Source organism: Drosophila pseudoobscura, chromosome X (genome assembly GCF_009870125.1).
Source record: "Drosophila pseudoobscura strain MV-25-SWS-2005 chromosome X, UCI_Dpse_MV25, whole genome shotgun sequence".
Lineage (NCBI taxonomy): Eukaryota > Metazoa > Arthropoda > Insecta > Diptera > Drosophilidae > Drosophila > Drosophila pseudoobscura.
Genome location: NC_046683.1, coordinates 45,470,424 through 45,483,395, shown reverse-complemented (window position 1 = coordinate 45,483,395; position 12,972 = coordinate 45,470,424). Strand labels below are relative to the sequence as shown.

At 47.1% G+C, this 12,972-nt stretch overlaps 1 protein-coding gene across 1 annotated transcript; it reads left to right on the top strand.

Moving 5' to 3' along the window:
- The first annotated feature begins 6,392 nt into the window (after positions 1-6,392).
- On the top strand, positions 6,393-7,513 carry CtsL3 (Cathepsin L3). The gene has a single exon (XM_002134816.3). It carries the CDS (start codon positions 6,440-6,442, stop codon positions 7,454-7,456), a length of 1,017 nt encoding a protein of 338 aa, XP_002134852.2. The 5' UTR covers positions 6,393-6,439; the 3' UTR covers positions 7,457-7,513.
- The last annotated feature ends 5,459 nt before the right edge of the window (positions 7,514-12,972 follow it).

The following is a 12,972-nucleotide window of genomic DNA, read 5'->3' as shown; positions in this document are numbered from 1 at the left end:
AATGTCTGGCTACGGAATACATAATCCTACTGTGCGGGTTGTCGAGGCCACTCTTTTTTCTGCGTCGCAAATACCAGCTCAAACTCTTTATACCCTTCCTGCAAGGGTATAGCAATTTATAAATAATAATTTCTCCTCACCTGCTCCATTCTCGAAGGCGGCCCGGCCCGGGCCCGACCCTTCTGTCGTCACCAGGCGGGCAACCGACAGGAGATGATGGTGCTGCAGGGACAGGAAGGCAGGGAGACCACCTTTGTCTAGCCTACAAGAATAACAATAAGCTCAACAGCAACAACAGCAAAGTGCGCAGCCCCGAGTGAGAGAGAGCGACAGAGTGTGAAAGAAAAAGAGGGAGAGAGGGAGAGAGATAGACACAGAGAGGGTGAATATTGCTTGAGAAATGCCAGCGGCAGTTGATGAAGTGCAGACAGCAGACCGTTACTAGGCAATGAAGTTGCCATGCCTTGCCACCCACCCACACACCCATGACCCACCTGCCAACTGCCTCAACACCGCCCACAATTGCCGCCTAACATCTACCTGCCGCCGCCCACTGCCCCACACTCTGGGAGGATGGTCACACCTGTCTCTTTGGGATCTTTACCGTTTGCCTGCCCACTTTTCATTGTTTTAATTGTTTGTCAGCTTTTGCCTCCTCTCCTCTGTCTTGCCTCTGCCCCACTCAATCTCAGAAAATTTACGACACAAAATTTCCCCCCTTGTGTGTGTGTGTTTGCGTGTGGGTGTGGGTGGGTGTGTGGGGGCTTTCTAGGCCTGAATTCTGCTGAGTTCTTGTCGTCAATCTTTGGGGCAGTTAATTTAGTTGGGCATATTTATTAGAAGGAGTTCTCTCTTTCAGAGTAGGTCTGTTCCTGTTTCCATCTGATTTCATTCCGTTATTAATGGTCGCCCATTTTCGATGGGTTGGGGTTGTCTCCTTATCGGGAGACAAGAGTTAAGATCTCAAATGAAAGGTAAACTTTAAAATTCTCCCATAAAATTTATATATTTTATGCATGGACTTTTATTCTTGCATAATCGTATGAAACATATGAAAGCTCAAAATATATTTCAAAATTTCGCCTCTACAGCCATACGACGTTTCAATTCAAAAACTTTTCTAGACATGAAATATTGCAAGCGTTTCCACCTCATAGAAAACTTTATGGAATGCCTGAAAAGCGGTATTCTCATACCAAATTTGGTCGAAATTGTTGGAGTTGTTTGAAAGATCTCAGGAACATCCAACGAATTTTCAGAAATAGAGTTGCCAATTGTTTGTTCAATTCTTCGTACAAATGTTCTTTCAATTCGCTCGCTTTTTACGAGCTAAGCCATCCGTAATGAACCGAGTTCTGGTAAAGTCGCCAAGCGTGCTCCCCGGGGGATAAAAGCAACACGGCCAGGGTTTCCAGACAGTAACCAAAAATCGCGCATCGTTTGCTGTCGAGCTAGAGAGAGACAGAGAGATAGAAAGATGAAGAGAAAGAGAAAGAGGTGGGGGCGCCACGGACGTGGACCAGTTCAGTTATTGTCAACAGGATGCGGCAAATATGCCACTTTTATGGCACGCTTCCGTATCCGGAACCCGCCAGCGAAGGTGGTGCTGAACAGTGCTCGTTCCCGACTCTTCCCTGTCGCCCAGCCAGGGGTTGGGAGCTTGGGAGAGGTAACAAGGCGGATATAGTTGGTAAATTACGGTGGCAACCTGTGCAGCGACTCGCAGGATGCACAGCCAGCCAGCCAGCCAGCCAGCGCAGGGAGTGGCAGCGCGATATGCAAAAGCGCAAAAGTGCCAACGCACTGCACTTGGGCCATGCCACTGCCACTCGCTCCACTCGCGCCACTTGCCCCACAGTAAGACAAGATGCTGGATGAACTTGAGTCTGAACAAGGAACCTTTAATGCCCTTCGCCAAGCCGACTTATCCATTGGACCATTTTTTTCCACCGCTAAATTGCCCGAATAGCCCCGTAGCCATGAGTTTTCCACCAAGTTTCATCCATGGGAAGATTGGAGAACTTTTGAAATTTGGTTTGGAAATCTCGAGGAGCTCTCCTTGACGTCGTAAATGGCCCGATAAGGTGGCGGCGCGACCTCTATTGTGAAGAGTATCGAATGGCAGGACGCTCGCTCGTCTGCGGGAATGGGTACGGCAACTGGTGCGAGTGCGAGTGCAAGTGCGAGTATCGATAGCAACAGTTGCAGTTGGTAGCAGCGGGTGGCGATGGCGGGGGCGGGGGCGGTGGGTGCAGGAAGTGGCTAGAAGTTGGCTGCAGCTGGCGGCAGCTGTTGGTGCGGCATTTTTAAGTTTTACGTGTGGCACGTGCTGCAAACCGGGGGCAGCCAAGGATAGGAGGAATGCAAAAGATGCCACACAGCAACTGAGACTCTAAGACTGAGACTCTGCCACACGTGCGCGTCCTGGGCGCGTTGTTTTTCCACTTTTTTCATGACTTTCAACAGCGCGTAAAACTAAAGAAAAACTGTCAGACCAGCGCGCTGCAGAGCTGCAGAGCTGCAGCGCTGAGGTGGAGCGGAGTGGAGTGGTGTCAAGGTGGCACTTTAAGCTGCGGCTGCGGCTTCTATGAGTTACGGACCGCCAGCAATCAGAGCAGCTGCGTAAGTGCAGCTCCCAGTGCAGTCCCAGCGGTGAGCAGAGGATGATTGGAAATGTGGGCCACTGCGACAGTTACCAGCTACCAGAGTGCCAGGAGGACAGGACTGGCGTCCACCAGTCCGCATAAGAAAGAGCTCGCGTTCGAATCCCACTATATATTCAAGTCAGTAAAAGAATTTAGCAATAATTCAGAGAGGTGAAAGCAGCATAAAATATATCGGAATTCAAATGTGGATCGCAGATGATCCGAGACAGCCTTTAACTGCCTTCCATCAGCACTCACTTATGCATGTAATATCCTGTCGTTGGGCACGTTCGAGCGACTCAATTCCGGGCACTTGTCCTTCGAGCTGGCAGGACAAGTGCTGGCTGGGACATTACAAAGCGATTGACCGGAAGAGGACACGGCACGCACGCAGGACACTTGCGGCCACCGCACGAAAGAGTAAAGTTTGCCGAAGAGTTGCCAGCTGCAGCTGGCGAGGAGGAGCAGGACCTCAACTCAAGGAACTCAAGGAAGGTCCTCCTGCAGAGATTTGGAAGCGTCAAGCAAACACTTCGAAGGGCAACTAGAAGTGGCAAGTCGAGTTGGTTTGCCCAAAGCTGGGTCCAAGCAATCGTTAGTAGATGCGACAGCACGGGGACCTTAAAGCGCAACTTTTCCCCCATTCCCCATTCCGATTCGGGCAAAACTTCTTATGGCCTTCTTCTCATGGTAGTGGTAGTACGATAGTAGCATGCAGGAGAGTATGCGCTTAAATTATGCGGCATTCATAATGCAACAGAGTCGAGGATGTGCCATCGTACTCTTTGACATATTCCTTCCAGAAACTGCTGCTAAAACTTGGCAACAACCAGGCGCCGAAGGAGGATGTGGAGGCAGGCATTAAATTTTATGCACATTCCCCCATATACACACCCATATCCATACCCATACCCATGCCCATACCCCGTTTCCTTACTCCAAGAGTCCATATCCTGGATGACTGCGCTGTGGAGCTCGCTTAAGCCCAAAATAATGCCCAGGCTTCTGGCCCATTATTTCAGCGAATTTTCTGTTGCACATAAGTGTGCTAGTTGCTGCTTCTTTTCCATCCTTTCTTCCTCCTTTCCACTGCTTTCTCTTGCCTCTTTCATATTCTATTTTATTTAAGAACTTTTCCGCGGCAAAGGCAAAGTCAAAAAATTTATTTAAAGTTCAAAGTTGCCTCCTCTTTGTATTTTATTTTACGGCACTTTTGTGTACTCGCTCCGCTCGAATATTTAAGCTCGCTCGCGATTTTTGCGGCATTAGGAGAGTCTCTGCTCCGCAGATGGAGCTACCATATCAAATTGGTAGCTTCCAAAAGGAAGTTCGGATCGGATGACTTCCTACTTCCTGCATAATGTTCTCAAGCTACAAGCATACATAGATACATTTTTGATTTACAATAAACATTGCATTGTTTGATTACTCCGGACCCACGACCCATGACAAACATATTGAATATTGAGGAAGGGGCTAGGACATACGTATCTCTGGAGTGTCCTCGTCCTCGTCCACCCCCACCCACACCCCGACACACGATATCGATGTCGATGTCGGTGTCGTTGTGGATATGCATTGTTGCAATGAAAACCTAATCTATTTTTGATGAATCGCAATTGTAAATTTCAACAATGGTAGTGAACCCAACGCTTCAAAGAGCTTCAACGAATTATTGTGTACAAAATACTCGTACTCGCATATTTGTGTATGAGCTTTTGTGCAGTATGCCCTGATATTTGTCTGTCCTCGATCCCATTAGCTTTTTAATAGATTATGAAATCTATTGCACATAATAACTGTTTCGAGAATGACAGAGCTTCCAATTATGCGTTTCAATGCGATTTGACATCCAGTCTTGACCGGAAATTCCCTGATCTCCTGTCTCCCATTTCAGGGAGATCTAAAAACCAGAGCTATGAAATATCACTTTATAGATGAGTGTTTTAGGAAGAACACCAGATCGGTATTATGGGTATTCCCTGTCTAGCTGCAGGGTGTACCAATGTCTGCAATGAGGGCTCCAAAAATGCCCTTGCTGTCATCTCGGCCGGGAGCATTTTTTGTGTGCTGTTCGTTATAGGAGTATTCCAGTCCATAATGCAATTGAAGTGCTGGGCCATATGTGCGCGCGGGTCCACATTGCGAGGAGTAGTAGTTGGCCATTGTGGGGGATACTTTTGGCCCTCTATTGATGATGATGATGCTGATGATGCTGATGCTGATGCAGATGCTGATTTCGTATGCACAAAAACAGCCGAGTGGCAGATAGAAATTGTCATCAATAAAATAAATTGTTGTATTATTTTCGTTTTATTCAGTGCCCCCGCTGTTGTGTCCCGCCCCGTTGTGTTGTGGCATATGCAGTTGTTTTGCGATTGTCTGACAAAATTAACAGAAAATAAAATTACTGCTTACATCCTGCTGCCCCCCAGTATCGCTTGTCTCCTGTTGGGAGTGCACTGCATAAATCATGAGCCCAGAGAGAGAGAGAGAGAGAGAGAGAGAGAGGGGGAGAGAGAGTGAGTGCATCATGTGGGACGCTTGGTCCTGCGAATTGAGTCAATTGTGTGGAAATTATGGATGCATGGGGATGGATATGGATAGTGCCATCGATATAGACAGAAAAGTCATTTAAATTCATCTTTCTTTTTGAAATAAATACTCAGAGTGCAGCAGAGCTCGGAGTAAATGCCGAATCCAATCCCATCATAATACTCGTAGTACACACAAAAACACAACAATTAAATGCATTCGGGGCGTGTCCTGTAATTAATAATTTATTGACTAATTGGATTATGATTTGCACACTCGCCAAACACTGCATGAACGCTTTCGCCTCGCATCGCTTTGCACCGCTTTGCATGCCAGACCCTATCAGAAGTGAGCTTGTTCGAAACCTACAGTGACTGACATGGAATTTGGCTTTTTAGTGGGGTTTTTAATGAGATTAGAAATGCGCTGCGCCCTTTGTCTAATGACATCAAGTGCAGCGTGTTCGAGTGTTTGATATGCGGCTCGAATGGAATTACAAAAACATTATTCGCATCATTGGAAATTGTTTCTATTTAAAAATGAAGCAAATAAGCATGACATCCATGATATTACGACTGAACGATACCTCTGGCTACTACCAATAATAATTTCATTTACACGATTCTTTTTGTATTCGAATAGATTTAAATATTTATACTAATAGATTTGAGCCGAGGGTGGAAATGGTAAATAATATATCAAATTAATATGATAATTTGGTCGAAATGTGCATAGTTCATATTTAAAATATATATATTTCATACTGAAAATAAATATTTTCATATTTAGATTAAATATATTTCCTGCAAATCAAAGTAAATTGTACATTTCACGGATTTTTCTCCCTTTGAGGCTTCAATAGTTATTGAATAATCCTTCATGCCTATCAGACACATCTGTGTGAAATTTTACAGGTTCCTTTTATAAATATGTAAATTTTAGTTTTTGCATTATTGTTAGTAATTAAATAATAATTTAATTAATTTAATAAAACTCAAGTATTGTGATTTGAACTCCAAAAATTTCGAGTGCAGCCTATCACTGTTTTCTCCATGGGTTCCGGGAATTCTTGGGAATTCCTGGAACGAAGCTGCGGGCCAAGCGATAAGCCGAGCTGGGGTCCGCTCCAAAGAATAATCGCTACAATTATCGTCGGAATACTGTGAAAATATTGCTGAAGCATTGAACATAAATAAATAGCCCGAGCTCGCAGAGATTTGCCACAGTTATATTGCGATATTTGCCCCGTTGAGATCGCAATGAATTTGCCCCGGAGTTATTTGGGCTTTCATCTCCTTTTGCTTCTGCTCGGGATCGCTTGCGCCACTGCCCGGGTGTCCATGGCGGAATGGAACGCGTTCAAGGAGAAGTACGGCAAGCGGTACAACTACAATGACAACATACGCCACTATGGCATATACAAACGGAGAGCACTGGAGGTGCAGGAGCACAACATACGATTTGCAGCGGGCGAAGTGGGATACGAGATGGGACTCAACGAGTTCTCCGATACCAAGCAGAACCTGCTCGCCTTCCGAACGAATGGCGCCGAGCCTGAGGCGGATGCTCCCACACAAAATCTGACGATTCCGTCCAACTACAAGTATTACGATCAGATAACGGAGGGAAAGGACTGGAGGGAGTCGGGATGTATTTCGCCGGTGGGCAACCAGGGCACCGAGTGCCTGGCGTGCTGGGCCTTCGCTGCTTCGGGGGCCATCGAGGCTCATCTGGCACTGAAGAATCATCGGCTGGTGGAGCTCTCTCCTAAGCACCTGCTCGACTGTACGAACAGGCCCAGCGCCAAATGCGAGGGCGGGTGGGTGAGCGTGGCGTTCAACTACACCAGGGACAATGGCATTGCCACGAAGGAGTCCTATCCGTTCGTGCCATTGAGTGAAGAGTGTCGCTACGACAAGTCAACTAGTGCGGGCAGGGTGCGTGGCTATGTGACCCTGAGTAATGCCGATGAAAGGGAACTCGCCGAAGTGGTCTACAACATTGGCCCCGTCGCCGTCTCGATCGACCATCTGCAACAATCGTTCCGGAACTATAAGAGAGGTGTACTGAAGGATGAAAACTGTAGATCGAACAGGGCATCGCTCCGTCATGCCGTGCTGGTGGTGGGTTTCGGCACCGACGCCGAGTGGGGCGACTACTGGCTGATCAAGAACTCCTATGGCACATCCTGGGGGATAGACGGATATTTCAAGTTGGCACGTAACGCGGGAAACATGTGTGGCGTCGCCTCCATTCCCCAGTATCCGCTCGTATAACTCTGTCATATTTTAAAATAAAAAATGAAGAATCAAATATACATACGTACAAATGTGTGTCCTCCTCTTTCAGTTTTCTGGCGGCTCCGTTATTCGTACTGGCCAGCTGTCGTTTAGGGCCGGCCATCAAATAAAAGAGTTCATTTGACCATTTAATACTTTTGGCCCGCCACGAATTGCCCAAGTGTTTTGAGGGTCCGGGGACTACCATAATCTCGGATTGCTGGCCCAGGAGCCGCCGCACAGAAACCCAATAATTGACACATAAATAACTTTAAACAACTTACTTACAAGCCCTGGGCTCGGGGGAGATACGAGTATCATGCCTGCCTGCACACTCTCCAGGCCCCAGACTTCAGGCTTTGGCCAGGGGCACGGGCACGAGCACGGGTACGCCCACACAATCTTATTAAAAATGTCCCCGGATAATACAAGGAAGGCTGCGAAGGAGGAGGAGCGGAGGAGCGGAGAGCGGGTCGGGGCCATAGTTGGCTCGCATGTTTGTGCAACTTTTAACTGCCACCGCTGGGATAAATCATAAAAGGATATTTCTGTGCCAGCCCTGAATGTGGAGTGGAGGACCAGCTGGACAGGGGGGAGTTGGCTGTGGGGACTGGTGGCCGAGGACTGGTGGGGCTCACTGTCAGGGCCATTACTTGGCTGGAAAATATTTTTACAAGCTCTGCTTTTAATGTGGCCAATTGGCGTGGCTTTTCCTTGGGATTGTCTCTCTTTGTATCTGCGTATTCTTTGTGCCATTTATTGACATTTCTCTGGCACTTTGCGTGGAGAAGAAACTACTTTGAGTGGACGTGGACCTTTGGAGACTTACTGCCTGTCCCAGAAGCCCCAGAAGCCGAAGTCCTTTCAGGTCGCGGTCACTTTGATGGCTCATAAAAGGATCAATAAACTTGGGAGCGCCCACAGGTGTTGGCCCAAAGGCCACAAACAAACTTTAGGTCGTTGAAATAGAAAAACATCATCTCCTTCGGATCGCATTTGTCGGTTTGCTTTATTCCCGAAAAAAGCCCCACCAGGAGACAAAAAGGGAAACTCTCGGTACGGCAAAAATTCGACTGCCACTCTCTTCTACATTGTGGAACATGCAAAACAACTTCCGTTGCCTGTGGCAGCTGAGGCATGCCCCTGCAAAAAAAAAAAAAAACGAAAAAAGAAAACCGAAAGAAAACAACAAGGGAGCAGTTCCACTGTACAGTGGAAAACTCTATGATTTTAGTGGAAACGTAAAGATATTATGGGAATATTTTACACTCACTTTATTCTATAATATATGTATGTAGTGGTATGATTTATGCAGGGTATACAATACAGTTTCTACGTAAGCGCCGGGATCCCCAAAATTTGCTCGCACTTGTCATGAGTGATGAATAAATATAGAGAGAAACCACAACCACGAGTGATGTTCTAACGATTGTTCTTTCACTCCGCTCTTCACCTAGCGACCTATTTGATTAGAACAATACTATATTTTCTCTGTTTCCATTTTTCTCAGAATTTTGTATTTCATCTGTCTCTCTTTTCTTAAGGGACCTCCAAAATTTGATCTTTTCGTTCTGGCTATAATAACGATCCGATGTGATTAATGTGAACTGATATGATCTGATAACTCTATGAGCATTTTCTACGAATCTGCTTTTTCCTTTTTATACCCGATACTCAAAATGAGTATTGGGGTATATTAGATTTGTGGTAAAAGTGGATGTGTTTGAATGAATCGTGAATGATGAATCGTTTCCGACCCCATAAAGTATATATATTCTTGATCAGCATCAATAGCCGAGTCGATTGAGCCATGTCTGTCTGTCCGTTTGTCCGTCCGTCCGTTTGTCCGTCCCCTTCAGCGCCTAATGCTCAAAGACTATAAGAGCTAGAGCAACGATGTTTTGGATCCAGACTTCTGTGATATGTCACTGCTACAAAAATATTTCAAAACTTTGCCCTGCCCACTTCCGCCCCCACAAAGGGCGAAAATCTGTGGCATCCACAATATTGCAGATGTAAGAAAACTAAAAACGCAGAATCATAGACAACGACCATATCTATCAGATTTCTGAATCTGGATCAGATCAGTTAATTTTTATAGCCAAAAGGAACAAATCAATTTGCACTGGCTACGCAGCGCGTGACGTCACGCTCAGACTGATTTTCTGTCTCTCTCGCACGCACTTTGTGTCGTGTCGTTTAATATTAGCGGCCTCTGCCGGAGGAGAACCATACTGACTTAGTATCGGGTATAAATGTAGAGTTGCGGTCTCCGCAGCAACTCACAACGTTCCCCCTCGTTTTCTTTCGTAACACTGTAATATCACAGGAGTCTGGAGACAAAATTTGATTCCTCTAGCTTTTATAGTCTTTGAGATCCGACTCGGCTATTGATGCTGATGAAGAATATTCTTATATGTACATAAATATATACTCTTTGGGTTGGGAAACGCTTCGCACTGAGTACCTATCGGGTAGACTTATTTTTGACAGCATTTCCAACGTGCTGAGCCCACTGTTGGCTCTGCCTACCCCGACCCAAAATTTCAGTTCTCGCGGTTTGTTTGCGGTTGTGTGCTGGTGCTCGCGCCTCTCTTGGCCACGCATTGGGAAATGGGGAACTGGGAACAGAATGAAAATGTGTTGCATATGCAAGAGGCGCCCCGACACGCACGACAAAGAGGCAGGCCAACAACAGTTGCAACAGAGGCAGCAACAGCAACACCAACAACAACAGCAACAACAACAGCAACAGCAAGGAACAGAAGTGGCAGCAAAAGCCAAAGATGTTGATGAAGCACTGACACAAGTGACGACGTTGGCGGCTCGAGTTTGATTGAAAATTTGCATTTGGGCCTGGCTGACTCTCTTCTGCTATGGCGCCTTCTCTTTGGGCCAACCCCACCTCCCCATCTTCTGCGTCTTGGGCGGGGCGGTACGAAAAGTTTGCAGCCACTGACAGCTGTCAAATAGATGTAGCACGGTTTTGTGGCTGTGCCTCGGCCTTGGCGGCAATGGAAGACAATTTTGCGGCATTTTGAATTGTAAATTTCTCGCGTCAAGTGCCAACGAAGAAATGGCTGTTGCCCGAATGAATGAAGCGGTGGATGAATGGATGGATGGATGCATAGATGGATGGATGGATGGATGGATGGTTGCTTGGTTGTCTGTCAAGTGCGGCAAACTACTCGTACTTTTGGCAGCTCCTTCGTCACATGTGGCTCCACAGAGTGGCGTCACCTGGCCCAACACGGTATACGGTATAGTATCCTCCTCATCCTCCCCATCCTACCGCTCAACCGCCCTACCACCCGCCTCTGTTTGCATTCATTCATTCCACTAAAAATGCAAAATCTCTCCAAAATTTCCCGTCGTCACTGCAACTGCAATGCAATTTACACTTGAATACGAAATGTTGCGTATGTTGTTCCACTCAAAAAACCCAAACGCCAAACAAAAATACCAAAAAAAAGGAGAAAAAAAAATAAGGAAAGAGGAAAAACATAAACCTGAACCCGAACCCGAATCAGAACTTTTGGGGATTCCGGGAATCGCGATGAAGGGGCAAATTCCGGGTGCTTGCTAAGCAACAAATTTCTATGCGAAAAATGCTAAAATTCTCCGCACACCCCCAACCCCCCACCCGGATCCGTAGCCGTACCCCCAGCCCGGTACTCGATTGCAATTGCGCATATTAATTGAAAATTTCTCACGCAAAAAAGACTCTGCACTCCACAGTAAATTGGTCCACTTCCATAGCCCAGCCCCCTTTCAGAACGAACCCCAAAGGCTGCATGCATAACAATGCGGGGAGGAGGGTGGTGGGTGGAGGGAGGAGGGAGGAGCGAGGAGCGAGGCAGGGAGTATATGCCGCGATTGGGTTGTACAAATCGGTATTACTTTGGCCAAATGGAAATGCTAATCAAAGTATGCAAAGACTGATCGATGTGCGCGCAGAATGATGATGGACCTGGTCAAAATGCAATGGAATATTTTCAGCAAAGCACTCGCAATCGCAATCGCAGTCGCACTCGATCGATGCCTGTCAATTATTTGTATTTGCACAGGGACATTTGTCCAACGATTTTGGCCAAGAACTAACCAAATTACATGCAATTTGCTGCCCAAGAGCTTACTAACTCTAAGCCTAATTTAAAAATTACTCGCTTCAGCTGGCTTGCAACAGCCACAGCCACAGGCTGAGTGCGAGTGCGAGTGGCAGTGCCAGTGCCGGCTTCCTTTCTTTCATTAGCGGAGTAGAAGGAGGAGGAACCTGGCGCTAATTTTGGCCAAAAACTTTTAAATGTTCACACTCCGAAGAGCCGTGTGTCCAGCAGGACACTCTTTCCGAGTGCTGCAGACAGACCCAGACCCAGAACCAGACCCAGAACCAGACCCAGAACCAGACCCGGGGCCACATCCACAGTTGTGCACCCTCTAATCATTTTAACAGCTGCCAATCATCATTAGTGCTGGTGTGCCGTGCCACTCTGTGCTCCAGGATTAGGGATTGGGGATTAGGGATCGTGGTGTGAACGTGGTTTGACTCCTCGTCTGTCGGTTGCTGTCGGTTTAGCCACTGACTGGAACTGGGGCTGGGATCGGGGCCCGTCGAAATTTCAAAGCCATTTACAAGCTACAACTATAAAACCGCCAATTAGCAACGCGTTGCCAATAAACTAAACAGCGTGGGAGGGCGCCCACAATTCCGATTCTGTCGTCAAACGTAAGGCGAGGTAGGGCTACGGGTATTCCAGAATTTCTTTTTCCGGCTCGCTGCACGCTCCTCTCCCCCAGCACCTGCTCCTGCTCCTGTTCCTGTTCCTGTGCTCCTTTCTCCTCCTTCCTCCACATGTTAGCCGGGCGTTTTTAAGCCAATTCACCAGACTAATCAGTATAAACCACTTCAAAGCAACTGCTGCTGCTGCTGCTGCTGCTGCTGCCACGTCGACGGCGGCGGCAACAAATTTCCTTCTTTGTAATGCGCCGGGGATGTGCGCGAATTCCGATGTGTCTGACGCGGTACTAAAGCCCGGCCCGGCCCAGCCCGGCACAGCCCGGCCCGGCCAGTCGTACAACCCGTAGTCGATATAAAATGCTGCTCGAATGTGTAGAAGCTATTTGGCCATTTTACTTCCCCTTTTCGTGTGATGGAGGCCATCAAAGCGGGTATGCCTCTGCCTCTGCCTCTGTGGCTCCTCTGTTGCAAGGAAAGACAGAGAAAAGAATGAAATCGTGCGGTTCTCTCAGCGAAAGAGCATTTCCAGTTCGAATCGGGAGCCCATGCGGCACACCCTTCTCGCTGTGTTAAGTGGTCCCTGGCAAACGTGTTAAAATGTGTAATTTAATTTCGACAGCCAGCGAACCTCATTTCTCTCTCAGACATTTACAGCCGCACTCTTGTTGAGATTTAAGCGCAAACTTCAAACAAATTTAAGGGTCTTCTGGATGGCAGCTAAGCCGGTCGAAAAAACTTTGGCCAACGCCTGTCCCAACCAACCAAAAATAAGCAA

Bases quoted from the DNA above. Each gene is read 5' to 3' on its own strand.
- CtsL3 (XM_002134816.3), top strand. From the start codon at position 6,440: ATGAATTTGCCCCGGAGTTATTTGGGCTTTCATCTCCTTTTGCTTCTG.